The sequence below is a fragment of the Neurospora tetrasperma genome, assembly GCF_000213175.1.
Source record: "Neurospora tetrasperma FGSC 2508 unplaced genomic scaffold NEUTE1scaffold_6, whole genome shotgun sequence".
NCBI classification, from domain to species: Eukaryota; Fungi; Ascomycota; class Sordariomycetes; order Sordariales; family Sordariaceae; genus Neurospora; species Neurospora tetrasperma.
Window position 1 is genome coordinate 3,559,079 of NW_009799104.1, and position 27,609 is coordinate 3,586,687.

General features: G+C 52.6%; 10 protein-coding genes across 10 annotated transcripts; 5 read left to right on the forward strand and 5 right to left on the reverse strand.

Moving 5' to 3' along the window:
- Window positions 1-518: 518 nt before the first annotated feature.
- On the forward strand, window positions 519-1,656 carry NEUTE1DRAFT_113286 (uncharacterized protein; the record flags this gene model as incomplete). The annotated part of the gene is made up of 3 exons (XM_009856456.1): window positions 519-730; window positions 942-1,003; window positions 1,397-1,656. The coding sequence occupies 3 exons, from the start codon at window positions 519-521 to the stop codon at window positions 1,654-1,656; spliced, it is 534 nt and encodes a 177-aa protein (XP_009854758.1).
- Window positions 1,657-3,576: 1,920 nt separating this feature from the next.
- NEUTE1DRAFT_113287 (uncharacterized protein) lies at window positions 3,577-4,824 on the reverse strand (the record flags this gene model as incomplete). The annotated part of the gene is made up of 3 exons (XM_009856457.1): window positions 3,577-3,596; window positions 3,668-4,480; window positions 4,602-4,824. The coding sequence occupies 3 exons, from the start codon at window positions 4,822-4,824 to the stop codon at window positions 3,577-3,579; spliced, it is 1,056 nt and encodes a 351-aa protein (XP_009854759.1).
- Window positions 4,825-7,407: 2,583 nt separating this feature from the next.
- Window positions 7,408-7,953, forward strand: NEUTE1DRAFT_104266 (uncharacterized protein; the record flags this gene model as incomplete). The annotated part of the gene is made up of 1 exon (XM_009856458.1): window positions 7,408-7,953. The coding sequence occupies one exon, from the start codon at window positions 7,408-7,410 to the stop codon at window positions 7,951-7,953; it is 546 nt and encodes a 181-aa protein (XP_009854760.1).
- A 1,247-nt stretch (window positions 7,954-9,200) lies between these two features.
- NEUTE1DRAFT_124987 (uncharacterized protein) lies at window positions 9,201-11,238 on the forward strand (the record flags this gene model as incomplete). The annotated part of the gene is made up of 3 exons (XM_009856459.1): window positions 9,201-9,731; window positions 9,803-10,687; window positions 10,751-11,238. The coding sequence occupies 3 exons, from the start codon at window positions 9,201-9,203 to the stop codon at window positions 10,988-10,990; spliced, it is 1,656 nt and encodes a 551-aa protein (XP_009854761.1).
- Window positions 11,217-12,559, reverse strand: NEUTE1DRAFT_132225 (uncharacterized protein; the record flags this gene model as incomplete). Its single annotated transcript, XM_009856460.1, has 2 exons — window positions 11,217-12,154; window positions 12,312-12,559. The coding sequence occupies 2 exons, from the start codon at window positions 12,557-12,559 to the stop codon at window positions 11,389-11,391; spliced, it is 1,014 nt and encodes a 337-aa protein (XP_009854762.1).
- A 1,480-nt stretch (window positions 12,560-14,039) lies between these two features.
- Window positions 14,040-15,911, forward strand: NEUTE1DRAFT_132226 (uncharacterized protein; the record flags this gene model as incomplete). Its single annotated transcript, XM_009856461.1, has 2 exons — window positions 14,040-14,132; window positions 14,201-15,911. 2 exons carry the CDS (start codon window positions 14,040-14,042, stop codon window positions 15,842-15,844), a joined length of 1,737 nt encoding a protein of 578 aa, XP_009854763.1.
- A 901-nt stretch (window positions 15,912-16,812) lies between these two features.
- Window positions 16,813-19,319, reverse strand: NEUTE1DRAFT_141134 (uncharacterized protein; the record flags this gene model as incomplete). The annotated part of the gene is made up of 4 exons (XM_009856462.1): window positions 16,813-17,711; window positions 17,783-17,864; window positions 17,943-18,069; window positions 18,163-19,319. The coding sequence occupies 4 exons, from the start codon at window positions 19,317-19,319 to the stop codon at window positions 16,813-16,815; spliced, it is 2,265 nt and encodes a 754-aa protein (XP_009854764.1).
- Window positions 19,320-20,316: 997 nt separating this feature from the next.
- NEUTE1DRAFT_88488 (uncharacterized protein) lies at window positions 20,317-21,789 on the reverse strand (the record flags this gene model as incomplete). Its single annotated transcript, XM_009856463.1, has 2 exons — window positions 20,317-21,113; window positions 21,216-21,789. The coding sequence occupies 2 exons, from the start codon at window positions 21,715-21,717 to the stop codon at window positions 20,317-20,319; spliced, it is 1,299 nt and encodes a 432-aa protein (XP_009854765.1).
- Window positions 21,790-22,709: 920 nt separating this feature from the next.
- Window positions 22,710-24,427, forward strand: NEUTE1DRAFT_124991 (uncharacterized protein; the record flags this gene model as incomplete). The annotated part of the gene is made up of 2 exons (XM_009856464.1): window positions 22,710-23,381; window positions 23,441-24,427. 2 exons carry the CDS (start codon window positions 22,710-22,712, stop codon window positions 24,425-24,427), a joined length of 1,659 nt encoding a protein of 552 aa, XP_009854766.1.
- A 293-nt stretch (window positions 24,428-24,720) lies between these two features.
- NEUTE1DRAFT_113295 (uncharacterized protein) lies at window positions 24,721-26,060 on the reverse strand (the record flags this gene model as incomplete). The annotated part of the gene is made up of 5 exons (XM_009856465.1): window positions 24,721-24,788; window positions 24,982-25,179; window positions 25,474-25,498; window positions 25,681-25,824; window positions 26,058-26,060. The coding sequence occupies 5 exons, from the start codon at window positions 26,058-26,060 to the stop codon at window positions 24,721-24,723; spliced, it is 438 nt and encodes a 145-aa protein (XP_009854767.1).
- Window positions 26,061-27,609: the final 1,549 nt, after the last annotated feature.

A 27,609-nucleotide genomic window follows, 5' to 3' on the forward strand; every position in this document is an offset into this window, starting at 1 on the left:
TGGGAGGGAGAGGCTGGTTATATCAGGTCCCCTTCGAGTTCACTCCGAGATTTCAGGGAACATCCCGTCGGGACAAGAAAATGGAGGGTTTTTCCATTAACAGTCCATCCCTTGTGGCTCAATGAGTTATTGTGGTTCGGTTTTCCATTCATTGATCACAATTAACATCTCATCCTTCATCTTCTATACCACCATCATAAAGGAATTAGGCCTCACCTCTTGACCTGTGTATGGGAAGGTTCAGATTCCCCCGAGACATCTACCAACTGGTAATACCAAATGACCCTTGATGACTTGTGTTGGTTCCCCGTGCTTGCACTTGGTTGAGCCATGGACTCGAGAAGCTAGATTAGCCTCTTCCTCTTCACCGCTTAGACCCAGACAAACCATGTATAAGTACGACTCAAGCTTGTCAACTTTGAGCTTTCTATCTTCCTTCAACATTTGTACCTGCACTCTCCCCCCCCTAGTCGCCCTTACCTGCCCCTTTTTGACCCTAGATACCTATACGCTCCAACATGAGTTCAAACAACCCATCCCACACCTGGGACAAAGAACCCAAAGTGTCTTCCGTGACCACCACCTGTACCGCTGGATCTTCCGGCTTTGGTACCTCTGGCTCTTTTAGTTCAACCTCTGGGGAAATTGGAGGGACAGCACCTGCTCCCGGAACGATCACTGTCACCACTACCATCACTATTGCATTTACGCCGGCTAATTCAACGAAGCCGTAAGTGGGTAAATCTGGGAGCGAGGAATGTTGAACATGAATAGTGGTGGGTAGCTGGACTTAGAAGAACAAGTTTGTAGAGATATCTACCTACTTACCTCTAGGGATATGAACTCGGTATCCACGTACAAACATAAATAGGAAAGAGTGAACTTGAGCTTGTTGGATACGATATAGACGTGCACTGGACGTAGAGACGAATGATCCTTAGAGCATTTATGTCGAGTTTGCAGCTCGGTTTCCACTCGCGAAATTCAGTTGGTGTTCATGTTGGTTAGTGGTAGCAAACTGTTTGACTTCAAGACGACGGCTGAACAGATACCCTACTCTCCTCAGCATGTTGGATCTCACGGAGCTATCAAACTTTCCAATCTCAACGGGATGATTGAATGACTTACCACTGACATCTCGAACACACTGCATCGTGCAAACACATTTCAAATCGTCGGACACAGTTGACACAGCCATGTACGGTGTATCAGGGCTAATTCGAGGAACAGGTATATCTTCTCGGACCTCTCCACCCCCATTCATACCCACTTCTTCTCCTTCACTACCTATCTCTATCAGAATCAACATCCACAACACCCACGAGGTTAACCATCAATTACAATCCACACCAATCCTCCAGTCCAAAGTGAATACCAACAACATAAAAATGTCCAGCTCCGACTCCAACGACTCCGGTTCTACCATCGAAATCGGCCGTGGCAACGGCGGCGGTGGTTCCTCTTCCTTCTCTGGCGGTTCCTCAGGCGGTTCCTCCTCAGGCGGTGGTTCTTCCTCGTCTGGATCGGGCTCAGGCTCCAAGTTCAGGCTCCACTCATGTGTGGGAAACGATTGAGACCACTACCGAGGTGATTGAGACGTACACGGAAACGGAATGGGGGGGTAAGGGTTCCTCGGGCAAGAGTGGGAAGCGTTAGGTTTGATTTGGCCAGGGGCTGGGGCTCAGGGTCAGCATACCTAAGAATAAAAAAAAGGGGGGGATCTAAATGAGGATGTGCATAAAAAAACGACTTGGAAAAAGTGACGATGAAGTCGAGGAGAGGGAAAATAGGTGGAAGGTACCTACCTTAGTCGGCAGGCTTATGAAGGAGACGGTAGTCAAAACTTGAGTTGACTCCAGCTTGGTACATCGTGCCCGGTTCGTTGCAGTGTTGACAATTGCAGTGTCACCTATATGTACCTGAAGTCGTCGTCTCATTTAAGCCATAATGGCCATATCTTCTTCCTGACTCCCACTCCCACTCCCACTTCCACTCCTTGTTCCTAACTTCCTTCCTCAAGACCAATGCAACTTCCAGCTACTTTCCACTCCCCATCGTCAACCCTAATGAACCCGTACCCCTAACACCCCAACTGAACGGTTGGCACCAGAACTCGACCTCCATTCCCCGGCCTCATATCATCCATTCACAGCCCTTCCCAATCTTGTGCCCTCCTTGCTGCCGCTCCTACACCCTCTCTCGCTACTTCTCTAGAGGCACCTACCTACCTAATCTCTCCTCTCCGGGCGTGCAGTCTTTGTCTACATCCCTCCCTCCCTTCCTTCCCATCCATCTCTCTCCCCTTCTTGAACCCCCTCTTTAAGCCCTCAAACCTCCTCCTCAACCTCTACCGACCCTCTACCTTCAGGCCTCAAGCCTCGCACCACCAATACCTACCGACCCAACCCTTCCAACCCTGTCCAACCCTCATATCCCTGCCCACCCGACCCGCACAGTTCCCACTCCCCCATCTTGACACCACTTCGCGCTGCTTCAAATTTGGCATCCGTCGTTTGATCATCGTACAGATCCTCCAGTGATGATAATAGCGCGGGAACATGAATTCCTTGCTGTATGCCCCTTGTGCTCTGGACATATAGAGGTACCTATATGTAGAGGTACCTCTAGAGCCGCATGTCGATGCCCCCGCTGTAATATAAGTATAATCGGTGCCTCTGGACATGATATGCATGGTGTAGATGGTCGTTAGGTGTGTCATGATTTCCTCGACGGTAGCTGTTTGGTGGAATCTGGTCTTTGACTGCACATGGGGATGGGTGTAGCGGGAGAGGAAGGACTGAGTTGGTGAGTGGAGAATGGGTCGCGGATTTCTACCTGTAGATGTACGGTTTACAAGGGAGGAAGTCAAAGACATGGAGGTGTAGAAGGAGGGGGGATGGTTGTTCGCATGTCCGTTCTGTTGAAACTGGTTTTGGTGGTGGTGATAGTCCATCTTTGATCTTTGATCCTTGGGCGTTGATCCACTGGTTCGGTGGTTCGTTGAAGAACACTGGGAATCTAAGGTGGAAACATGAAGAACTAGTAAGAACCTACGGAATCTGACCTTATCATTGAAATCAGGGGCATTTATCAGGTGTGCACTTTCTTGTTGATTTTTGGTTTCACTTTGTGCAAGAACGGCCGTTGAACAAAGTGGAAAGTTGGCCAGCACTTACAGCTGCGGTGCTTTGTGCGTCACCAAAGTACCTACCTCGCAGTAAGTCACTCAATCGCAACAGAGAAACGTGTTTTCCCAGCAATTTTACTTCATTCATTTACCACCAGTTAATTACCTGGTAGCGAGTCCCATATACACAGGGTGGACCGCGAACTTCTATCCAAGGAAGGGAGATAGAACTTGCTTGTCCAAAAGGAGGTGTCAGACACCTCAGTGAGAAGAGAACAACACTCTGACACACAACAGTCCAACACCACTGTCCATGTCACCGAGTTACCATGACAGATACCCGGCAACTCCTCATCTCTTTCCCAACTGCGTCAATTCATTTCCAAACACTCATCAACTTCGTTTCCATACGTGGCATAGCCATGTGAGTACATGTGAGTGACATGCGCTTAGCAGCCAACGTAGATAGCTAAATTCACCCGTTAGCCCATGTCCCGTCCCAAGAAAATAGCACAAACGAGAAAAGGCAGAGTAACTCACAGTTGGCAAACAAGGCATAAGTATCAGCATGGTTCAAGTTCTGGCTAGCAGACAAGCTGCGCACGCAGCTGTAGCCATAGCATCCGCTCTGGTCCGAGGTGCCCTTGATCTGGCTCAAGTGGGTGACCTCATGGAGGGTGGTGGTAGCCTGATCCTGGGCATGGCACTGGCTGCTCAAGCTGGACAGCGCGCTGAAGTACAGCGGGCAGTTGACCATGAAGCTAGAGCTGGGGAGGGTGTAGGCGAGGACACCAGACGAGCAAGCATTGTAGACGTCAGAGCAGTAGTAGCGGGCGTAGCCGGAGGTGGTGGAGCCGCACTCGTTAGCGACGCGGGCGAAAACGCCGGCGACGGTGGAGCGGGTGGACGAGGACGAAGACTTGAAGTACTCGGTCATCTTGGAGGCGGAACCGGATGAAGCGACCTGGCTGGCGCTGGCGGCGAGCGCGCGGCAGTTGGACATGGCCGTGCGGGTGGCGGAGCCGCGGGAGCCGGTGCAGTCGGACTGAACGATGGAGCGCTTCTCGTGGAAGACGCGGCGGGCCTGGGAAGCAGCGGCGCCATCGACGGAAGCGGTCACGATGTTGGACGAGTAGGGGAGGGTGCCCTTGAGCTCAGTCGAGTTGACGTGGGCGTACTGCAGGATGCCGGCAACCTTGACGTCGAAGGAGCCGCCCTGGGAGAGGTCGTGGACCTCGGCCGAGTCCCAGGAGGTCTCGACGGTCTCGCCGGGGGCGATCAGCTGGAAGGCATCCTCCGGGAGGGCAGAGGTGGCGATGCGGAGGCGGAGACCATCGAAGGCGACGGGGCCGGCTGGAGAGTGTTAGTTTGTTGTATTGTGTGTTGTGGGGGGCCAAGACAGGAGGATGGGGGCTGCACGATGCCAAGACTGTGGACTAGTGACGTGAGAAGGCGGTCAAGACTGAGGACTTACAAGGAGAAAAGATCTGGGTCTTCTCAACAGCGGCGTTGTCGAGGATGGAACCAGTCTTGAGGACCTTCAGATGCTCCTTGCCGGTGTTGGTGATGCTGGCCTTGACGTTGGTGTTGTTGACGACCTCGATCTTGACGTCGAGGGGGCCACCGCGCTGAGTCAAGTCAACGCTCATGGCGGAAGCCACGGAGGCAAGGAGGGAGAGACCGGCGAGGAACTTCATTGTTGCGAAGGCTGTTGTTGAGGTGCGAACTGAGTTGTCTGGAGAGCACTGCTGATCTCTTGGTCCGACTCAGAGGGAGGAGGATGCCGCCTTAAGTAGGAGTCGGAAGTCGACTCTTTCCCGATGCCATGATGCTAAGGTTCGGCCAAACGCCGGCCTTCATCCGTCACCCCCAAAGCCAGACTATACGCAAATAGGAAGATGGAGAAGAGAAGTTGCCGAAGTTGCAGTGTGCCTGGCAGCCGATGGACATCCAGGCGGATGTGGAGACGAGAAAGGAATGTCGTTTTTGCACGTGGCTTCAGATAAGACGAAGTAGTATGACATGAATCAAGGTGCGGCTCTCAATGGTTCCATGGGGGTTCCATGTCTGGTAATGGCAGTTGATGTCTCGGGAAGTTGAATCAAGGCGCATAAACCCGTGTCTTGCGGGAGTGGGAATTAAGTGTCCCACCGGTTCGGTCAAAGAGTCTTGTTCCTGGTCAGCCAAAACTGAGGAAGGGACGGAGTCCGGAGTTTGGCAATAGTCGAATATGGGGAATCCCATCCCGCTAGTAACCCACAGTCCACCGGCTAGCTTAGCTTGGAGGCGGTGAACTCATTAACGCCGCAGTAATGCCTCAGCATTTGGGGCAGCTTCCGGCAAATAATGTATAATCGTCCATATTCTAGCGACAGCTAGGCACAGTCAACGAAAGCGAAATGCGGGCGGTGATGACACAGAAATTCCGGGGTCGTCAGTTTGTAAGCAACCAAGCAAGGCTAACCCCCCTGCTTGGCGTCGCTCCATCCCGAAGGCTGGGCTGAAGGGCTCGAGACATGGGGCTTTGCCGAAGAGGGTGTCGAGAATAACTCGGTTTGGAAGGAGGTTGTGCCCAAGGCGGTTTCAGAGTCGCATGGCAATTGATCCGTTCCTACATGCAATGATTGGAGGGTTTCATTGCTCCATAGTTCTTGTTGCCATCCGGATTTGCGGGGAATTGGACTAGCTCCGGGGTTGGAACGGGATTAGAGTTTTGACAGGCCTGAGGCTGATGTCCACCGGTCCAAATCATTATCACGGTCTTGAGTTGCTGGATTCCATGATGGGTGTGACTTTGGTTCATGATTTCTCGTCTCTAATGCATGAACATGAAGTCAGTAGGTATTCATCCACCTATATCAGACATCTGTTCACCAAAACCCTACCGTTCAAGACGCCCCTCATCGGATTCCGCCGTTGGTCAGTGCGGTGCACCTCCACTGTCTGAATGTCGATCTCAGCGAGACCTTCCTCCTCTGTGTTTGCCGGAACTTGGCTGCCGACTGGCGATCTTCCCGCAGCTCTGTTCCTGATATCGTCGGAACAATGCCGGATCCTCGTTGCCCTCCCCCATGCCCATGCCAGGACGAGGTGGCATTCTCGTGTCTTCTTTAGCTTCACCTTCCTGATGTAGGCTTCATATCCGTAGCTGCCTTATGTGAAGACAATAGTTGGCTCTGATGTGCGGTCTTTATCACTATCACGGGAGAATTTGATTGCTCTGGCAATTTAGGGCACAAGTTCGATGCAGTTCTGTGAGCTTGTCGGTTGCGATTCGTGTCAATGGCCGAGAAGTTGAAATTCTCACAATGTTCCTAGAAGACGTGGGGTATGGGGAAAGCCTCCTTTTCCTTTGCCCCTGGGGATCCCAAGCCCAGCTTGTGGGGTGGATGCACGATCGTCATCTGTGATGAAGATGTCTCTTGCACCTCGTTACGCCTCATGGCGGAATGACCAATGAAGGAAGTTTAGCGAGCGGTGATGACTTTGCTGTAGTAGAGGATCGATCGTTGAGAGAACAAGGTAACAATCGTTCGTGTGACTTGCTCGCTTCCGTTGTGACGTGAGGGTGTCAAGGTGGGTGTGTATATCGTGTAAGTGACGGTGCAGCGAATCGGAGTTAGACAATGGCTGAAACTGGAGGGCAGAACCAGAAGGGAAGGTGGGGATAGCATTAGCTGGGCCATCGGCTGGGCTGTGCCGAGGTTACAGTGAAGATGGAGCCGATTGTCTGTCTGCCTTGATCCTTGACGTGCATGAAGACATCGTCAAGCGTTCCGTCAGTTGAGACAGCTGGCGCCAAGGCAGATATGAGGACGTGGGATTCTCGTAATCTTGACCGCAAGAGAGATCGGACTGTTATGAAAGCCGATGGACTGCTGTGCAGCATCTCTCGACCTGACATTGTCTTTGAACTGGCATCTTGATTGCTTCCTGTCCTCGAAAGTCTCCGGTGCCGCAGTCTCGCCTTGCTGACCCCGCCCTGTATCCCGACGAACAGGTGATAAAAGCCGAGGTAAGTAACGCTGTGATAGGTATCTATCGCAGCCACTTGATCTTGCCTTATCTTTTGCTGATAGTAGGATGTCAACAGTGCAACATTGATTCTTCCTCAATCAACTCACAATTTGATCGGTTCACATTGCCGGTTTCATTCAAACCCTGGGCCATTGTCAGCAATCAGCAAGAACTCAAACACTCTTCGTCAAGCGCATTTTAACGACTTCCGCCGTCGACTTCCTCAGCGCTAGCCATCTTCTCACCGAACACCACCTCTCAAAATGTCCTCCCAGTCCCCCATTCCTCTCTCCCTCTCCATCTCGCAACCTTCGCCCTCTCTCTCTCCGCCCACCGTCCTTCTTACCCTCGCCAACACCTCCCCCGATATCCCCGTCACCCTGCTCACCTGGTCCTCCCCTCTCGACTCCCTCGCCCTCCAACTCGGGCTCATCCAAGTCTCTTCCCCTTCCGACCCTTCCAACAAGATCGATTTCCCTCAGCTGATGATCAACCGCGCCATGCCTCCTCCCGAGGATGCGCTGGTCACCTTGGGTCCCGGAGAAGAGAAGAGTCAGGAGGTGGTGTTGAGGGAGCCGATTGTCGATGGAGATAAACTCAAGGAGTTGGCGGAGGAGGGAAAGGTGGGGGTCAGGGTTGTATGTGGGAAGGACAAGGAGGAGGATGAGGAGAGCGGGGTAGTGGTTTGGGTGGGGAAGAAGAGGGAGGAAGTTAGTCCTGAGGAGGTTGAAATGCTGGGAAGAGGAAAGGAAGCTAAGAGGTGGAAGGTTGAGAGTGAAGTTTTTGGGATGAAGGTTGATGGGGCGTGATGGGTTTGTTGATGTTGCGTTTTTTTTTGAAAGGAAGAAGAAAAGGAAAAGATGACATGGAGGGGTTGGTCTGTGCCTGACGGAGGGCGATTGGATTGGTGCTGGCGACCTAGGGTTGGGGTTCAGTGTGTCAGGAAGCAATCAGACCCGGGGATGCTGCTGGTGGCTGACGGGAAGATTAAAGGGGTGACATGTTCAAGAAGATAGAGCAAAGCTTGAAAAGTAGCAAGTTCAGTGCCTGCCACTTCTTGCAACAGACAGAATTGACAGCGGGGAAGAAACCATGTCTTCGTCATCCCAAGACACAAACGGACAACAAACAGTTCCCATCTTGGGGGTTCGCTCGGGTTAGGGTTTACCTTGTACTACTCCCACGCCATACCAATGAGGTACACACAAACTGTTGATGAACTACAATGAAACAAGCATGTCTACCCGAGACAGAGTGGTCTTGAGTGTCGGCAGTGATCCATATCCATCCACACGCCCTACCAGGCACGCTGTGGTGTACAAGTACGTAAAACGATCGGTATACCCCATGTTCCCCGCTCAATTACCCCTTTGATGGCCAATATAATGTCGTCATGACTTTCTGCAAGTGGTACAGCCATCGTCACAGCCATCAAGACGTAAACAAAACCGATCAGGAACATGGTATTTATATCGGACGAAACACCGTAGGCCAATTGCAGCTTCGCTTTTGAATCTCACTTTCTTGTCGGCATCTCAACTTCCCCGCAAACAAAAATATGTAGATCCATCAAGGTACTTGACTTCTTCCTCCTCTTCCTCATCGTCTGAAACAATTTCTCGTTTGTTTACTTTCTTTGTCAGTCCGTCACCACACAACAACGCGAGCGATTCCCACATCTCTCCCTTTCCTTTCCTCATACTAAGAAATGGCTATTTTCGCATCAACTTGCCAGAGACAAACCACCCGTCTTTTGACCAGAAACGCCGTGTCTGGCCGCATTTCCGCATTCTCTGCGACTCGTGACGTCACCGCAGCAACCCCATTCTCTTATAAGAAGTTGAGGGGAAGCACTTCTACCCGCGCCATCACCACCCAAACACAACCACCAGTATCTGTCCCTCAGACCCGCACAACTGTCCCTCGTTATCAGGCACTTTCTCAAGTACAGGCCGTCACTCCTAGGTATGTCTGTCCAACCTCTAGGTACTCTTAGGTAACAAACATCGATGGCCTGTCTAACCCAGACTTCCCCCCCAGACACACCTTCGCAACCATGACCCAAATCAACACGGAACCCTACCGCTCCATGCAAACCTCGGGCTCCACCGAGCCCGTCTGGACACACAAACTGCCCTGGTCCCAGATCCCCGAATTCCTTTCCCTCGACAAAGACCTCGAAACCGACATCGCCATCATCGGCGCCGGTATCGCGGGTATTTCCACCGCCTACGAGCTCGTCAAGCGCGGCAAGCAAGTCACGCTCATCGAGGCCCGCAATGTGCTTTCAGGCGAAACCGGCCGCACCTCGGGCCACTTGACCAACGATTTGGACGACGGCTTTCTGGAAATTGCCAAGAAGCACGGCGAGGACGGCGCCAAGCAGGCGGCTGCTAGTCATGCGTGGGCCAGAGATAGGATTGGGGAGATTGCCGAGGAGTTGAACATTGAGTGCGAGTATCGCCGGTTGCCGGCGTACGATATTAGCCAGTTCACCGTGGGCGAGAAGAAGCATGAGGATGAGTTGGAGGAGTTGAAGGAGGAGGCGGAGTATCAGAGGAAAATTGGGTTGGAGACGAGGTTTGATGTGCGTCCCTTTCCCCATTCTTCTCCCCCTTGATGAAAGGCAACGAAGCTAACACGAGCGTGGTCCGACAGCCCAACCTGACAGTCCGCGGCTGGACCTCCTCCATCGACCAACGCGGCGGCATGGTAGCCGACAACCAAGCTACCTTCCACCCCACCAAGTACCTCGTCGGCGTCCTCAACTGGCTCAAGACCCAGCCCAACTTCCAATGCTACGCCCGCACCCGCGTCATGGACATTAAAGAAAAAGGCATCGAGCTCTTGGGCATCGGCCACAAGACCGTGGAAATCCAAACCGAAGGAGGACACACCATCAAAGCCGAAAACGCCATTGAAGCCACCTGCGTCCCCCTGCAGAAGCTCTCAGTCATCATCCAGCTCGAGTTCTATCGCTCCTACTGCATCGCCGTGCGCGTGCCCAAGGGGTCCGTCGAGGACTGTCTGCTCTACGACAATGCAGAAGCGTACAAGTACGTGCGCCTAACCGCCTGCGACGAAAAAGACGATTACCTCGTTGTCGGCGGGTGTGACCACAAGGTCGGACAGGAGGAGGAGACTCCCCGCTTTGACGAACTGGAGAAGTGGACAAGGGAACGGTTCCCCCAGGCAGGGAGCACCGACTATAAGTGGTCTGGCCAGATTTTCGAGCCGGTCGATTACATGGGCTATATCGGCAAGAACCAGGGGTGCGACAAGATTTATATTGTTACGGGTGACTCGGGCGATGGGTTGACGCATGGTGTGTTGGCGGGCAGATTGTTGGCGGATGAGATTGACGGGGTCAGGAATCCCTGGGCGGGACTGTACAGTCCCAAGCGCGTGGGGAGCATGCTGAAGAGTCTGCCGAGTATGGTGAGCCATGATTTGCAGATCAATACGCAGTATAAGCGGGTGGTGCAGACGGATATTGAGGATATTGAGGATTTGCCGAGGGGGTGTGGTGGTGTTTTGAACAAGGTATGTCTTTCCTCTTTTCTTTTTTCCAGAATGATGCTGACGAAAGACAAAAAACAACAACAGGGCACCAAGAAGCCACTTGCTGTCTACAAGGATGAGAATGGCAACGTCAAGCAGTTTAGCGCTTTCTGCCCCCATCTCAAGGGAGTCGTGTGCTGGAACCACGTCGAGAAGAGCTTTGATTGCCCCGTGCATGGTTCGCGCTTTTCCAAGGAGGGGATTTGTGTGATGGGACCGTCCAAGGCGGGTCTGGCGCCTGCTGATGAGGCGGGTGAGAAGGAGCAGGTTGCTGCTGCTGCTTAGTTGTCTTTGTATGTGTCTATGATGGGTAACTGAACGGGAATGGGTTATGATATGATAAGGTCGTTTGGGGTTTGTATGGGTTATCAGGGATTTCTAATGAGGTACCAAGGATCGGTTGTAAGTGTAGGTATGGTTATGTTCATGATGCTTTTGGGATTGATGAACTATGATGGTCGTCAAGTTGATTCTGCTACAAGCTCTCGTGTCTCGAGCTGACTGGTCCATACAAGAATTGCTTTCATTAATGTCGGTACTGCATGCATCGAACAGATAGTGAACGCTTCAGTGATATCCCATCTATAACCAGAAAAAAAAAATAAGAATCAACCATTTCAAGGCATCCAACACATCATTCCTCATTCTCTTCCCATCCACATCATCACCACTTCCCTCCCCTCTTACACAGAAACAACCTTTTCATTTCCCGAACTCGTCTCCCCGATTTCCTGTCCACCACCACCTCCTTCCCTCGCCGCCCTCTCCGCCCTCAACCCAGGATTTACCTTTTCGGAATGACTCATCCACGGAAACCACCACCCCGGCGCAAACGCCGTAAACAGCACACAAGCAATCAACACCATGAAACTCTCCAACACCACAAAACTCGGCTCATCCTGCATGATTTCGTTTCCCCACCCGCCCGCCATCTCAGCAATCCGATAAATGCACCGTATCAACAACGTCGCGTACCCGCCCGCCATGGCCCATAGAAACATTCTCGTTTTCTTATCTTGCCATGTCTGTTTCTCCATCGTTGTCTGTTCCTGCACCCCGCGGAAATACTTTTTGGCTCTAAGCAAGAAAATACTAGATAAAATCCCGAATGCGCCTAGTACAACGACTTGTAGGACGATACCTGCTATAATGACGCGGTTACCGTGTTGCAGAAGAGTGTAGTTATCTTTTCCGGCTGAGGCGGCGATGCCTCCGCCTATGGCTTGGATTACTAAGCAAGAAACGTCGGCGGGGACGAAGAAGAGAGGATAAAAGCGCGGGCGGAAGGGGGATAAGGAAGGGGAGAGGGAGGCGATGATGTGTTTGAGGGTTAGGTAGAGGCCGATGCAGATGAGGGTGGGGCCGAGGATGATGGAGACGATTTGGGTCTTGAATGCGGAGCCGTTCCATGGGTTGAGGGAGAGGAGGGCGCGGGATGCGTTTTTTTTCCTCACATTGTTAGTGGTTTGGGGGGGATACTAAGTAGGGGATGGGGGATGAAAGGGGGGGGGGGGGGAGAAAGAGAAGGAGGGGGGAAAGAGGGAAAAATAGGGAAGGGGAAAGAGCGAAAAGAGGGAGGAAAAGACAGAAAGACGAACCAGCACACTCCAAAATACACCCCGCTGTGATGGCGATGGAGTATCCCCACGTTCGCTTCCAGATACCGATAACAAGCGTTATAATAGCACACAGACCAAAGCCGATCGCCAAAAAGATGTTGACGCCTTGGTTGGGGTAGTAACCGAGGGTGGTGTATTCGACGCGGCAGATGGCCGTCACTTCGGTGCAGGTGTCGTACCCCGGATGGAATTGGGGTGTGGAGGCCGGTAGGCCGGCCGAGGCTGTTGTAGACATTGTGTGGGTTGCTTGATTGCGATGGATTATTATAGAAGTGGTGATCCCGTAGTGTAAATCGGGGTTGAATCGGGGTCCGGAACGGAGAGGTGGAGACGAGAAAGCAATCGGCGCCGGCCCGGATTGGTGGAGACCGAATGTGGTGTCGGGACTGGCGACCTCGACCTGAATATCGGGTTGTACGAAATGATATGCAAGATCAAATGCGACTCGATTGATCCTGAATGAGTGTTTTCGTCGGTGGTGATACAACCAACCCCCCAAAAAATGGAAATTGAAAAAAAGCCCTAGAGAGAAATCCCGAGAAGAGTAAGAGTCGGGAGAGAGAAGGAAGGGAACGGGCTTGGGTTTTAATCTTCCACTTCTCCTCCTCCCAAAAACTCAAAAAAAAAACCAATCGCAAAGTTCCAACAAAGCTAGACCCAGCAAACGAAGGAAGGGCGGCAACGGGCCAAAAGTTATCCGTGATCCCGTAGGTCCGTCGGCGTCAGACACAGCCGCCTCTACATACATACATATGTACTACTGCGTCCGATGTACATACCTCTATACAGTGTAATACGACTCAAGATCCTCCTGAATCCCCATTTCCATCGCTCACCGAGAGCTGTGATTTGTCAACACCCAGACTCGCAGTATTACTATCTGGTCTTCTTCTCATAGAAAAGCGTCAAGCATCAATTTCTCTCGTCGTTCCTTTCTGCAGCAGCACAGGAGGAGTCGGAGATGCGGCGGTACCTGACTCTTTCAGGGAAGGGCCCCCGTCTTTACGACCGACGCTTGTTTGGTGGGGGGGTGCGTCGGATAGAAATGATGCCTATTGGCTACAAGTAGCTTGCCTCCGAATAGATACACGCCACTGGGAGGGAGTGAGCATCGATGATCCCCACATCACAGGAAGGCCGCACTTTGAGTTGGTGGTTTGTCATTTCCACCTCCATTGCCCAACACTCCTTCATTACGAGAGAAGCCGAAGACCGATGAGGGTTTGCACTCGTTTTGCAAGAAAGAAAAGAAGCGTGTCGGCCTCACAATCATGACAACCGAATTGCCGGAAGGTGATCTAATTGTGTCCTGTCGTGGCTGTCTCTGATAACGGTCTTCTAGAAGGTTTCACAGGAGTCAGTACATAGATAGCACAGTGGCAGCTTATTTTCAGCCCTACGCTAATTGCCGAGCACTGATAACGAAAAAGAAAGATCGTCGGGCCTGTTTGCCGCCTGGGCGTGCTGACTTGCGACAGAGTGAGCTCAGCTTCCCTTGCTTTGTCATCAGCAGCTTTATTGTTGGCGGAACCATCGCTGAGTGAGAACTTTGGACTGTCTGGCTAGCACCGAGGTGACTGTTATGCGACTGGACTTCATCTGATGGCAAATTCACACATGTTAGCTTGGCGAGACCGAGAGGCAACGAGGACGACATACACGGCAAGTTGGTGACCCACCCTCTCATACCTACTACCTACCATTACCTACCCAAAATGACGGACTCGCCGTCTGGGATTGGTCCGATCCGGCGGGCGCACCGAAAGAGTCGGACGGGTTGTACGGCGTGTAAGGCCCGCAAGATCAAGGTATCATCAATCCAGTCCGCCCCCCTTTTGGCACGACATGACATGACACCGTATTGACCCTTCTCCAGTGCGACGAACACCACCCGTCATGCATCAATTGCATTTCCCACGGGCTGCAATGTCCCTTTCTGTCCATGAAAGCGAACCTGCCGCCTAGAACTAGACCCAGGCCACAGTCGTCGCAAACACCAAGTCCCATCACCCAGTCCCAGCAATTCCAATCACCATCGCCACTTTCACCGGCACACCACCCACATGTCGAACCTCCACCATCATTATCATCATCATCGTCATCACCACACAGCACTCCCATCAATCCCATTTACTACCCCAACCCAGCCATCAACAACCCAATAATCGAAAACAATGACGACAATGACGACGACCCCCTTCCAACCCTTCACCTCCTTCTCCTCCACAACTTCACCTTCTCAACCTACCTGACCCTCACCACCGACCCCACCGTCGCCAACTTCTGGCGCACCTCCGTCGTCAATCTCGCCTTCTCCCTCTCCTCCTCATCCCCCTCTTCCTCCTACCTCCTCCGCGTCTTGCTCTCCGTCTCGGCCCTCCACCTAGCCTTCCAACAATCATGTCCCCAAAAGCGAGATTTCTACACTGCCCAGGGCATCCTGCTCCACCAAAAAGCGACCAGAGAAGCCATGAGGCGGATGCTACCCGTTATAGAACGGGAAGAGGACGAACTGGGCTTGTACCTCTTTGCGAATCTGACTATCTATGTCGCGCTTGCAAGCCCGAGGGGCAGGAGGGGCGATGGGAGGGTCTATGTTTTGGATCAACATGAGCAGAGAAGGCATGCGGAGAGTAATGGGCTGAGCAATGGCGATAGAAGGGGGGGTCCGGAGGGTACGGGATTGGGGTCCGAAGCGGGCATGGGGATGGGGATAGGCACGGCAGGCGGTGGACTGAACTTTCCCGATTGGGCCTTCCTCGTTAACGGCCCCAAGTCGCTTAGCAACTTCATTATGAACAATGAAGCGCATCGAGAGTTTCTGAAGCCTTTCCTGGCGTATGGAGGGAGGAGGTGGAAAGAGGCGAGGGGCGAGTCGTCGGATTCTTCTTGCAGCGCCTCACCGTCTAGTACCGCGACACCGAACCCATCTAGCGCTGGAACGCCAACCGAACAAAAGAGAACGACTTCAAGTAGGAGTGGGATACCCAAGCCCCCCGGACCGCTGGCCCATCTCCGCGAGCTCATCAGCAAAGACACCGCCAATCCTTACCTTCACACTTATCTTTTCGCCATTGACGAACTCGAACTGTCGCTCACGCACCTGACTTGTTCTTCTTCTACCTCCCCATCCACGACCACGGCCACGTCCTCACCCAGCACAATGACCACAACGACCCCAACCCTCACCACATGCGCCGCCGCCGCCGCCGATGACTCCCCCAACTCCAACTCCAACTCCAACCCCAATACCCAAGGAGGTGGTGACGTCCTAGACGCCATGCTCTGGCTCTGGGCCGTCTCCGACTCGCTCGTCCCGCTACTCAAGATTCCCACCCAAGAAGCCGTGGCCATCTTTGCCCATTTCGGCATCTTACTCAAACACCATGAGCGACAGTGGTGGTTGCAGGGGTGGGGAGATCATTTGATTATGAGAGCCAAAGATATTTTGGATGAGGAACATGCAGGGTGGATTCGGTGGCCTTTGGAGGTTTTGGAAGGGGACCATCATCCATCATGAGAGGTGACGCGAAAGCGAAAAGACAGGGTGCAGAATGGTTGAAAGAGTGAGTTTTAAAGGGTTATTTATGGGAAGAGGGGGTGTCAAAGGGAAGGGGGGAAAGGGGGGAAAAGAGAGTTCAGCTGTTCATGCGAAGTCATAGTGGTTGTGAGCAGCTTTTTGACATAGTTTAATCGGATGAAGAGATGGGTCCCTGAGATAATTGAGCGAAGGCAGATCGGAAGTACATATGTGGAATTTGAGCTTGGGGTGTTAACTGTAGCTGTTGAAGGCAATGGAAGAAAGAGAAGCCCAGAAGTGAGACTGAGAAGTGAAATTGGACGGTGGGAAATGTCTGACTGGTGACTTGGTTACGAAATAGTGAGGAACGGTTTAATTAGCAGGCCAGGTCTACAACGCACCTTCTTACATCGCGGAAGACTTGGCTGAAGAACTTTATCCTTTGGCAAAAGAATGAAGATTTGGTGGGGCACGAGTTTCTTCCGTTACAGTTGGGAATTGAAGGCGACAGAGGGCAGCCCTTGCCTCTGCTTCCACTCGGCTCCTTCAGTTTCTTATGCATCAAATCGACCCTTGAAAACACTTCTTTTTATTGCTGGTCTAACCTCGAAATCGGGTCATACTATCTTGATCCTTCAAGGCATATGACTTGAAAGAATCTCTTTCATCTCCGTAACTGAATGAAAACGCAACGCAATCTGGTCTTCATGCCATCCATCCTTCCACTGTCTCTTCTGACACGCCAGACTTCTATGTAGATCAGTAAATGTCGACACCCGTAAGTTCAATCCGTCATCAACTGTAAAGAAATGCAGTCATGATCCCGAGAGATCCTCGAACCCATCGAGTCTGTGATAAGAAGCATACCTACCATCCCCTACCATCCCCTACCATGCAGCCATCCATCCATTTTATCCGCCTCCCCCCCTTCAACTCCTTGACTTCCCCTTTACCCCATGCTTCTTCACTCACTCCTCATCCCCACCAACCCTCAACCTCCACATAGGCACCACATCCTCCAACACCCCCTTCCTTCTGTGACTCTCCCCGTTTCCGCCCTCTGCACCCTCACCATCCCCATCAACCACCACCGGCCCACCAACCCCCAAATCAAACCGTCCCCCAATACCCCCCTTCCCACCCTTCCCACCTCCCGGCGCATTCGGATTCGTCTTCCCCTCCACACACCTCCTACACCACGCCGCCGGCCTCACCACCACCTTGAACGGATTATACACCCGCTTCGCCCACCTCTCCTCATCAAACACCTCCTCACACGCCTCACACCGATCCGGGTGCTGCGTCTTCCTTGTATGATCCAGTCTACTACATGTCGGTCCAAAGTGTTTAGCTTTGAGCTCCTCCACGTCGCCTCCGCCGCCACCTCCACCCGGCACGTTGGTAAGTTTGATCGTCGTCGGCGGGATGAAACTACTGGAATTGTCGCCTAGTTGGACTTTGAACACGTCCGTTCCGAGCATAGGGCACTGGTCGACTACTTGGCGGAGACCAGGCAGGCGAAAAAGACGGTCGCGGCCTGCCCAGAGGAAGGATGCAAGTAAAGAGTGTAGTTTGGTGCTTTCGGAGACGCCCGAGTAAGCTTGGAAAATGCCGGAGAATAGGTCGTTCGCGTAGGATTGGGGGGATAAGAGGGGGTCTGAGTGGTCGATTACGCCGGAGCGGCCGGAGGCGGGGACCGAGTAGGTGCACAGGAGGAGGAGCTTGGTGTCGAGGTATTGTCCTAGCAGGGTGATGCTGTCGCGGCAGAGGAGGGGGATGCGGAAGGTGTGGCCTAGGTTGTAGAGGGTTACGTAGGTGGTGATGGGGGAGGCGAGGGAGGAGGGGCGGGTGAGGTTGTCGTCGAGGGCTAAGGACCAATGAAGGTTAACATGCATGTGGATGACATATGGTAAAAAGAGAAGAAAAGAAAAGACTTACAGTCGGCATACATGAACCTCAGCATGGTTTCAATGTCTTCAGCGTTTTGCTCGTGGAGGTTGATCTCGCTAATTTGACCTGCCTGTTGGTCACCAACTCGTCAGCAACTCCTTTAAACTTCTTCCCTTGTCATCGCCCAGAAAACCGAAAAAAAACTCACCCCATCACTACCAGCAAAAGCCTCCCTGAACCACGCACTTCTCGTGCTCAATCTCATCTTATGCACCTTCCACTTCTTCTTGAGACAATGGATGGTAGCATCAGAGAACTCGCCAGTTTCGAGGAGACTGTTTTTCCACCATCGATGTTAGCATTTTGTTTCCACCTGCCATTCTCTGAAAGAGATGCGAAAAAAAAAAAAGAAGAAAAAAAAGACTTACTGCAAATCATTCTCCTTATGCCGCCGATTAATCTCCTGCCCATCTACACTCCACCCCTTCTTGCCGACACTTGTTCCTGGCCCTGCTGCACCCCCTTTACCTCCTGAACCTCCTGCCCCTCCCGAAGCCGCGGCCCTCACCACCTGCTTTGAGCCAGAGCCAGAGCCCGAGCCTGCTCCTGAGGCCAAAGCCGAAGCCGAGCCCGCTCGCGAAGCTTCAAAAGCTCTCAATGTCGCCGCGATCCCCTCAGTTGAAGCAACTTTCCGCTGCTTACTAGCTCGCCTATACGCATCAGCATCATCATCATCATCATCAGGGTCAGTATCAGCATCGGCATCAGCGATGCTAGCAGCACTAGCGGTGCGTTTTCTAGTGGGAGTGGTGGTTGACGATGAAGCACGAGATGTAGAAGCACCGCCTCTACCTCTTCCTCTTCCTGTACCTCTGCCTCTGCCTGTACCTCTGCCTCTGCCTCTGCCTCTGGTGTTGGTGTTGGTGGTTTGGCGGGTAGCAGCAGTGGCGGAAGCAGGCCCAGGGCCGGGGCTAGGGCTAGGGCTGGGGCTGGGGCGGTTAGCGGTAGCAGTAGCAGTAACAGGACGGTTAGCGGTAGCGACGATGATGGGAGATGAGGGTGCGGCTGGAGGCGGGGAGGAGGTCGTAGCTTTGGCGGCGTCTGTGATGTTAGTGTTATCGTTAGCAGCAGCGGCCGTGGTAGCGGCGTCGGTTGCGTTTGCGTTCTTCTTAGGACGGCCGCGAGGACGAGCGGTGCCAGTGCCGGTTGTAGTGGGGGGAGTCACCTCTGCTTCGGCCTGAGTGTTGGAGGTCGGGGTAGCTTTCGCGGCAGCCGTCTTGGGAGTAGCTTTGGGAGTGGCTTTGGGTGGCGCCTTGGGTGTAGTTTTCGCGGTAGCCTTAGCAGCAGCTGGCTTCCTGGGAGCAGCGGTGGCCTTCTTGGCCGGGGGTGCTTTTGCAGCGATTGTGGGTGCAGTGGTAGCGGCGGAGGTAGTGGCCACGGTGATGCTCTCGCTAGCGGCAATGGTCGCAGCTGTGAAAGGGCTTTGGGCTGCGGGTGCGACCTGGGGTATGGCCTGAGGTATGGTCGTCATATTGGGAGCCTCAGCCGGCTCGGACTTGATGCCGAGAGGTCTGTTGGGATTCATGTTGGCGATCCCTGATGAAGGAAGTGAGGGAAGAGGGCTGGTAAAAATTGGAAAGCGTGGGTTGAAGATGAACGTTCCTGGACCTGAACACGGGTTAGTGGATGTTGAGTGTAAAGTGGCTTGGATTTTGTCAGAGGGGAGCATAATTTTTCAGATTGGGTTGAGTACGAGATCGAGTGAAGGTATACCGGAAGAATATTGAACGGGGAGAAGAAGATTGAACGGGGAGAAGAAGATGGGTCAAAGAGGAAAGGAAGGAAATGGGGTCTTGGAGTTGATATATACCTGTGAATGAAGAGGTAATGTTGAAAGATCGTATTGAGTGTTGCTCCGTGGATGACCAAGACCGAGGTGTGATGGAGGAGGGAAAAGGCGTGGAGGACGAGGGAGGAGGTCTGGAGAAGATGTGGTTGAGGTCGAGAGACGAGACTTTATACCTGATGATGAGAGGGGTCGAGGTGGTGGGTGAATCTGGGAGTGTCTGGGCACATCAAAGTCGTTTGCAGTACGTGGCTTGGGCTCATATGATCCTCATATCATCCGATAATGTATTTCAGGCCGAGGTTGAGGCCTTCTGACTGGCCTGAAGGGAATAGAGAGTTGACGAAAGGGGATGAGGACGACGAGAAAGGCAAGATATACGGTCGACAAGGGCCAATGGTGGGAGTGATATGGAGTGTGGTAAAACAAACAATGCCTCAGGTCCTCCAAAGTGCGTAATATCTTTTCTTTAATCCGATGTAAAAGGGATGGAAATTCATGACTGTTTTCAAGGTTTGGAAAATGGTTTGCGGCATGGGAGGAAGGGCAGTGAATGTCCTTGTCGATCCAAGGTTTGTCCAAGGCGTTTTGAAGTGAACACAACGAGACGGTAAAGGTGTCCAGAGATGCCTACGATTATTCGACGACCATATGTGGTCCGAAGAAAGTATGCTGAATTTATCAGCACGCCATGTGCATTTTCTTCAACTGAACCGACCCTCATCCAACACCATCATTACCTCCCAATATTATTGACCACACTCCCCACCATAACCGCAACCTCCCTCTCCCAGCGTCCACTCTTCTCCCCATCCTTCATCTCATCATTCCTTCCCCTATCCCCGGATGCCGCCCCCGCCACCGCACTAGGCAACACACAGCCCTTCACCACACACTCCTTGATCGCCTCCCCGACACTCTGCCTATTCGTCCTCAGTGTCCTCGCCGACACCCCTCCCTTGTTCATAATCTCCTGTACCCTCGGCGCCAGATTGCTCGCCATCGTTCTCCAGAAATAACTCGCTAATGAACCGGTTTCCAAGTACGCCAGCAAAGGCTGAAGCATGTTTCCTCCTGTTTTGGGCGTGGCTTGCTGCCCCTGGACCAAGGGGTGAGAGGGAATCTTGGTTGCTTCTAGCACGGCTTCCAAAGCGACGACGTTTTGGCAGCGGGCTGTGACGTCTGCTAGTGTGCGTTCCAGCGAAGGCAGGGTAGCCAGGGCACGGGACAAGGACGCGGTAGAGGATTGCAGAGCGGTACGGAGGTAGGATTCGAGAGATTGGAGCATCAGGGTTGGCGACCACTTTTCGTTCTTAGCGAGCGTGGTTGGCGACAAGAGGTAGAGCGTTGTTAGGCCGGAGACAGTTCGCGCCCTGGTTTCTTCGGACTGGGCAAAGGTCAAGGTACCCGACGCAGATCCCATGGAAAACTCGCGGATGATGCGCTCGGCGGATTCGCGGACTGAGCGTTCGGTGGGGAGGTAGATGTTGTCGCGCAGAGTGCGGATGACGGCGACGCGCTCGATGCCGTAACCTTCGGAGCCGGGAACGTTGGCGGTCGAGAAGAGCTCACGGAGAGACAAAAGAGTATGGGCGCATCGAACCAGGGCGCGATGGTCTTCTTTGCTGCGAAGACTGGCGGAGGAGGTGGTGACGGTTGTTGAGGCAGAACCAGTCAGTTCGGCGTGTTGGACTTCAAGCTGGCGACCGAGTTGGAGAGCGCGGCCTACTGCTCGGCCCAGCTTGAGGGTTTCCCAGAGACGGGAGGCCACAAGACGGACTTCTTCGGCTTCGGCATGTTTCTGGATAACCTCCTTTTCGAGCTGTTTGTAGCTGTCGTTGAGGGCCTTGATCTGGGTGTCGAGTTCCCCGACGATGCGCCCGCTGGCTTCGGTCTGTTCTTTGGTATGTGTGAGGAGCGGGATGGCGGATCGGGTAGTTAGGACGTCGATATGGGAGTCGATCTCCTGGATGTCAAAGAGGACGCGTGAGAGGGGTGTTGAGAGGTCGAGGGGCGCATCGTTGGGGTTGTTGGTCGCCAGCACAAGCGTGTTTGCGAAGGCGGCGGGGCTGAACCCTGGGTCGAGAAAGGTCTCGTAGTCGATGTAGGACGGCTCGTCGTCGTTGGCGACACTCATTGTAACGGCTGTCGTGTGTATGTGTGTATGTGTGTATGTGTGTCTTGTGTGTACTATGTGTATGTGGTCGTGAAGATGCCCCGGGGTCTGGAGATGGAGACGGGATCGGGACGGGGTCCAGATGTTTGTTGCCCGACTGGAGGTGTTGTCGACCTGAACTTGTCGGGTTCCCGTCGCGCGCTGTCTATCGGAGGTACAGGGGCACCTCTACTTCAGTACCTCTAGGTGGCCTGTTTTAATTGGATCTTTCCCCTGAAAGCCCAAAAGGTTACAGTGGACCTATAACCGAACACCGAGGCTAGCGGCAGGGGCAGGGCAGTGGAGGGAGCCCCGCCAGTGTCCCCGCATTCGGGGCTTGGTGAGGTCATCGAGAACATTGTTTCCGAAAGTTGTTAACAGAGGTGTCCCTGTTCGCAGCCCCAGCAGCCCTAACCATTGTTAGGCAAGCCCCGGCAGAGCCCCAGGGTGGTAGTGGGTGCGCTGCCCGGGCCGCGAATGAGTGTCGAGATTACAGCTCTTGGCCCCTGGGCGAATCATCCATGTGAAGCTCGAATCGTGATCGCGATCCCGACTGGAAATCCGTCACCGGTTCCTGGTTTTTTGGGATTCTTGGTCCGGTCGCTTTTTTTTCCCCTCTCAGTCGGCGACTTTTGTTTTCTTCCTTTTCTTCCTCATTCTACAAAAATGATTAACAGCGGACTTGTGGATTCTCGAGGCTGACGACGACCACCACCACATTGCGCGCTCATCCACACGCCATCGTCCTTCCTCCCTTCAAGTCCATCTCCATTTCCATCTCCAGTTTTGACCCAGTCCAAGACATAATCTCAGATCTAGATCTCACCACCTGCGGTCCCCGTCGATCCCCGCGTCCTTCCGACTCTTCCGCCTTACATACTAACCTTTAATTCCCACCTTTGATTTACCCGACTCCTCTTCCCCAGACTTTCTCCTCTGATGGTCCTCCACTTCCATTTGCGACAACAGCGAGAATGACCATCGACATCCGCGATATCCTTGCCTGGCCCGGCGGCGATAACTCGACCGACACCGTCCTCTCTGGGGTCCACCTCAACCTCACAGCCCTCGAGAACTGGAACTACACTCTATATTCCAACGGCACCCTGTCCAACGGCACAAAGTGTTACCTTACCTTCGAGCCGTATGCGCCAGCCCTCATCTTCCCCAACGGTACCTTTGTCAATGCCACACAGTGCTGGCATCCCGTCTATCCCATCGGCGCCCGTGCCGGCACCGGCCTGGGTTTCGCCGTCGCATTCGGTCTGGGTCTCGTCTTGACTCTGGTCGCCTTGAACAAACATGGAAAACTTCACCTGCCCTCGGAGAAACGGTTCCATCCCATCGGTCGCAGATGGCAGTGGTACTGGGCCATCTGGACTTGCGCCACCGCTTTGATCAGCCTATTCACGAACATCGATGTTGACCGATACTATCTACCCGAGATTCCTATTGTGCTTACCTGCTTTTTCTGGTATTTGATGCAGATAGGTGCCATTGCTTGCACATGGGAGGCAGTCAGACATTGGGGCAGCTGGATGGAAAGACAGTTCATCGATCCGGATCCTTTCCGCCTTCGCCAGGAAGGCCGTCGCTACTGGGTCGAGCTTATCATCCCGCTGTTTGCGTATCTGTTCATGTGGTTGGTATGTCATAGTAGCCATCTTGTCCTACCCTACACCTTTCAGCTAACCGTTGTTCGCAGAACTTCTTCATCGTGGTCCCTCGCTCCTGGACCAAAATCGAACACCAGCGCTACCCCGAGCAAATCATCACCGACGCCAAGCCGACCGCCACCGACAACCGCTTCAAGTCCGCTCCCTTCTTCCTCTTTACCACCTGGCTCATCACCGTCTTCTCCCTCTGGCACTCCATCAGACACTACTGTCCGCGCAACCGGGGCATCATCAACCGCACCATCGGCCTCTTCAAGTTCACGCCCACCCGCTTTATGCTCATCATCCCGCTCGCCTTCATCATTCCCCTGTACCAAGCCATGGCTGCCTGGAACTTCACCTGGAGTCCGCTCAACATCAAGGGAAAGCCCGAGGCTATCTACCCAGGAGGATATGCGCCCTCGTTGCTCATTGTCCTCATCCAAGCAATCTACGGATTGACCTCACCTAACGAAGACCGCGAGCTGATCCGCCAACGCCGCGAACGCGGACATATTCTCGACGCCGAAATGGGTATCCAACGTAAACCAGCCTGGTGGCGCCGCGTCAACGAAGCCCCCGCCCCGAACATGACCATGCGCGACAGAATCATGCGCAACGTACGCGAGATCGGCGGTGGCGGTCCTACCGCTCGGAACCTCAAGGAATCCATCCATACGCGCGCTGCCGAATCCAAACCTCGCCCAACACCGAATGGTCCAGCCAGTCCCGGCGATGTCGAGATGGTTAGCATCCCCTCGCCTGAGCATGTCGTGGGGGTTACTGGCCCGATAGCGCCAGGAGACTTTGCTGCGGCGAGACAGACGGCGACGAGGTATGCGAATATGACGCCTAGCGCGGCGAGTAGGCAGTCGGAGTTGATGATGGATGGGCCGCGGGAAACAGTACCCCCACCACCGCCGTATTCGGATCGGCCACCGGCAGTGGGAGAGACGGGGAGGAATGATAGTGTGGCGTCAATGAGTCCAAGTATTAATTCGCCGCCCGCGCAGATTAGGAGTATGCTCGATGTATGAGGATCGTGATACGAGTTTGGATAACGAATGAATGGACTAAAATACAGATGTGGGAGAAGAAGATACCAGTTTGCATTCATTGTCGATGTTATACGGTACATATGGGCATAAGGGGCCGCGCAGGCCTTGGGAAAAGAAAAAAAAGGTGGTTGGACTGGCCACAGACACGCTTCCCCCTCCATGCTTGAAGCAGGAAGGATGATGACAGGACATACAAACCTATCCACGATCATATTTTCGAGAGAGGGGATACACGAGACAAAGAGTGAACGACCAGGAAAACGTTATAACGGTTAAGACAGGCGGATCTGAGTGAAGATAATCTCCTCTTCATTGTATTCGTTCTTGTACCGAACATAATCTCTATAGTTGTAGTAGTATTTACTAGTCATTGTCATCTAACGACCAAGATAATCACCACTTTACACAAGCTGTCGAGTATACCCCTTCGGTAACTTGCTAATAATCCATTTTACTCGTACGTCTCGAACCGTTCTATTCGTCTTTGGCAGTCTACCAACTACGCCAAAACCACACTTTCTTTCCGTGCCTACCGAGGTCGACTATCTTGACCTTGTCCGAACGCCGAGCCAGGATAGCTTCCGTGATGTCCTTCCCTCCCTTGGGCCAGCCAGCTAGCCAACTGTTGCCGAATTCTGAATTGCGTTCATTGGCTTCCATTTGAATCCTTCTGTCGGTCAGCCGGTGGCTCGACTGCTGGCCCCCATCTCTTTGTTTTCTGTTTGGATGAACTAGAGGTATTCTTCATAGTAACACATCGATGGGTACCATATCGTATGTGTAAGAATATTCTGGACGAGAGTTCAAAACATGTAAGCCGTTTCATTACCTAATTGCTTTATCTCAAAGCTACTCCTTTATCCTTCATATAGGTGTGGCCTGTCGTTCACTGATAGATGTTTGTTCTTTTGCTTAGCGATATATTGATGCTTGGCGATAGGTACCTAGGTACTGGTTCCCGATGTTATGGGTACTACATGTAACTAAGGTGTAGGTAAAACCCGTTATAAGTCGACTATACCTACTTGGGCCAAGTACTGCAGTACCTACCTGTCTGCATGTAGTTCCTTCCTTAGTTGTTGTTCGTCCTTCTTCAATCACTTTTCCACCTCCACCTCTACTGTATCTTCCACCTCGTCAATTTGTTCTTTTGCCTTTATTTATTTGTCCGCCTCTTTTTCTGTTTTTACCAACTACCGACAGGTACAGACACGGCAGTTGTACTCACTCACCAGGCCTAGCATGCTTGGATCGCCCTGACGAGGGCCTCTTCCAGGCGACACGTCCCGGACTTTCTCTCCGGAGGAGTCCTTCTCCTCCTCCTTCTTCACCGGTCCCAACCCAATTGAGGGGAGCAAGAGAAATGCCGACGATTTCTAGGAACAATAAAATGTTACTGCTTGTCTCACTCCCAAGTCCCAAAAGACATACACGTCAGCCCTGTGAGTCCAGACAGACACCCGTCCGTCCGTCCGTCCGTTGTTGTCCAGCCTTTGATATGTTCGATCGTCACCACGTTTTTCGCGTGCGGCAGATAGGTAGGTGGATACATATATAGTAAGCACTAATATAGACTGAGACGGGGCTGTAGGCTTCAAAGGTTACCTACCATGTTGTGATATTTTGAGGAGGGTGTTGTTGGCTACTATGTATGTATGTATGTCTTGGTTTCTTTTCTTTTTTCTTCTTCTTTTGTACACTTATACGATTACGAATGCTCAGGGTCAATGTGGCTGAGTGAGTTCTGGAGACGGGAGAGAGGAGGAGTGAGGTGTTAGAAGCTGGATTGATAGCAAAAAAATGATAGCAGAGAAGAAACGAACACAAAAGAAAAATAGCATATCGTACGCAGTGGCGGTACTGTATCGTCAACATTCCGAGCTTACCGGGCCTGATCCGTACATACGTGTAGTGTAGTGTAGTGTAGTATACTATCTTCCAATCCTGGTCTGTACCTCGATTTCCTACATACTTGCCTCTAAAGGTAACCGACTGGCCGGGTCCGGAGCTCCACTCCGGCGGGGGTCGCGCGGGCGGGCGGCAGCTGCATTTGTGGCGTCTCCACTCCACCGTGGTCCGGTACGGTCCATACCAAAGGATTGGATTCTTTTCTTTCTTTTTTTTGTAAATCGAATACCTACTGTATCGGCTCAAGTTCGTTCCCCTTTTGCGCCTTTTCATTTGTATCTTGTATTCCATTCGCGCGAATACGCGTATAGTGACCAGTTGTAATGCATGTGAAGTTTTGAGAACCCCCGGCCCAAAGCCAAGATACCAAGAACCCCTTTTCATGATTTCTTCAGCTGAGTCGGGTATGCAACGTCGATAGCGACCAGTGATCTAATCTGTCCCGGAACCCTTTTCAACCCCAAACAGCTGGCAGCTTCCTGGAGCTACATAGGTAGTTGTATTGTTGGGTCAGAGCCAGGGGAGTTTTTCTTTTTTTTCCTTTTTTTTCCGAACTCACTGCGAACTACTTACCTACAGTTGAACTACGGTTGGCTTGGCGATCGATTACATACAGACGCGAGGGATCATAGTGAGTTTTTGTAAATCTATGAGATCTCACCTACACACCATGTTGCTGTCGATCTTTGACTATCTACGCTCGATACGGTACTGTTTACATCCGCGTTAAATGCGGGCGACGGACGACGGGCGACGGGCGATGAGGTGGAATGTGGCAATGTTTATCGTGTCCAGTCAGTGTCGAGCCAATATACTATTCTAGGTACTTGGTTTTTAGGTTCGTTTTGAAATCCTAAAATCAGGAACAACAGCTTTCCAACGCATCTCTCGGTTCAACACTAGCCCGAGCGGCAGCCGGTGCGGGGAAGCTGGAAGCTGGAAGCTACCTCTAGGTGCCTATAAATAGCCAAGCTCTTTGAGCTCGGCGCCCAGCGTTGTGATTTGTATCGCCCAGTTATCACTCAGGCACAGCAAAGGAGCCGGAGCTGGGGACCGTTGACGAGTAGCGAAGAAGACAATGATGCATCAATCGCTAGATTGTATCGTGTTCGTCCATTTGTTAGTCGACCAGTCAAAGGGGCATCCGTTGTCGGGACCGAAGGTTGGTGGTTGCTATCGGAAGCGCCCGATATAGGTAGCTCTTGTTTTATAGGTAATAGATGATATAAAGTTTGCAGATAAGCTTCCAAACG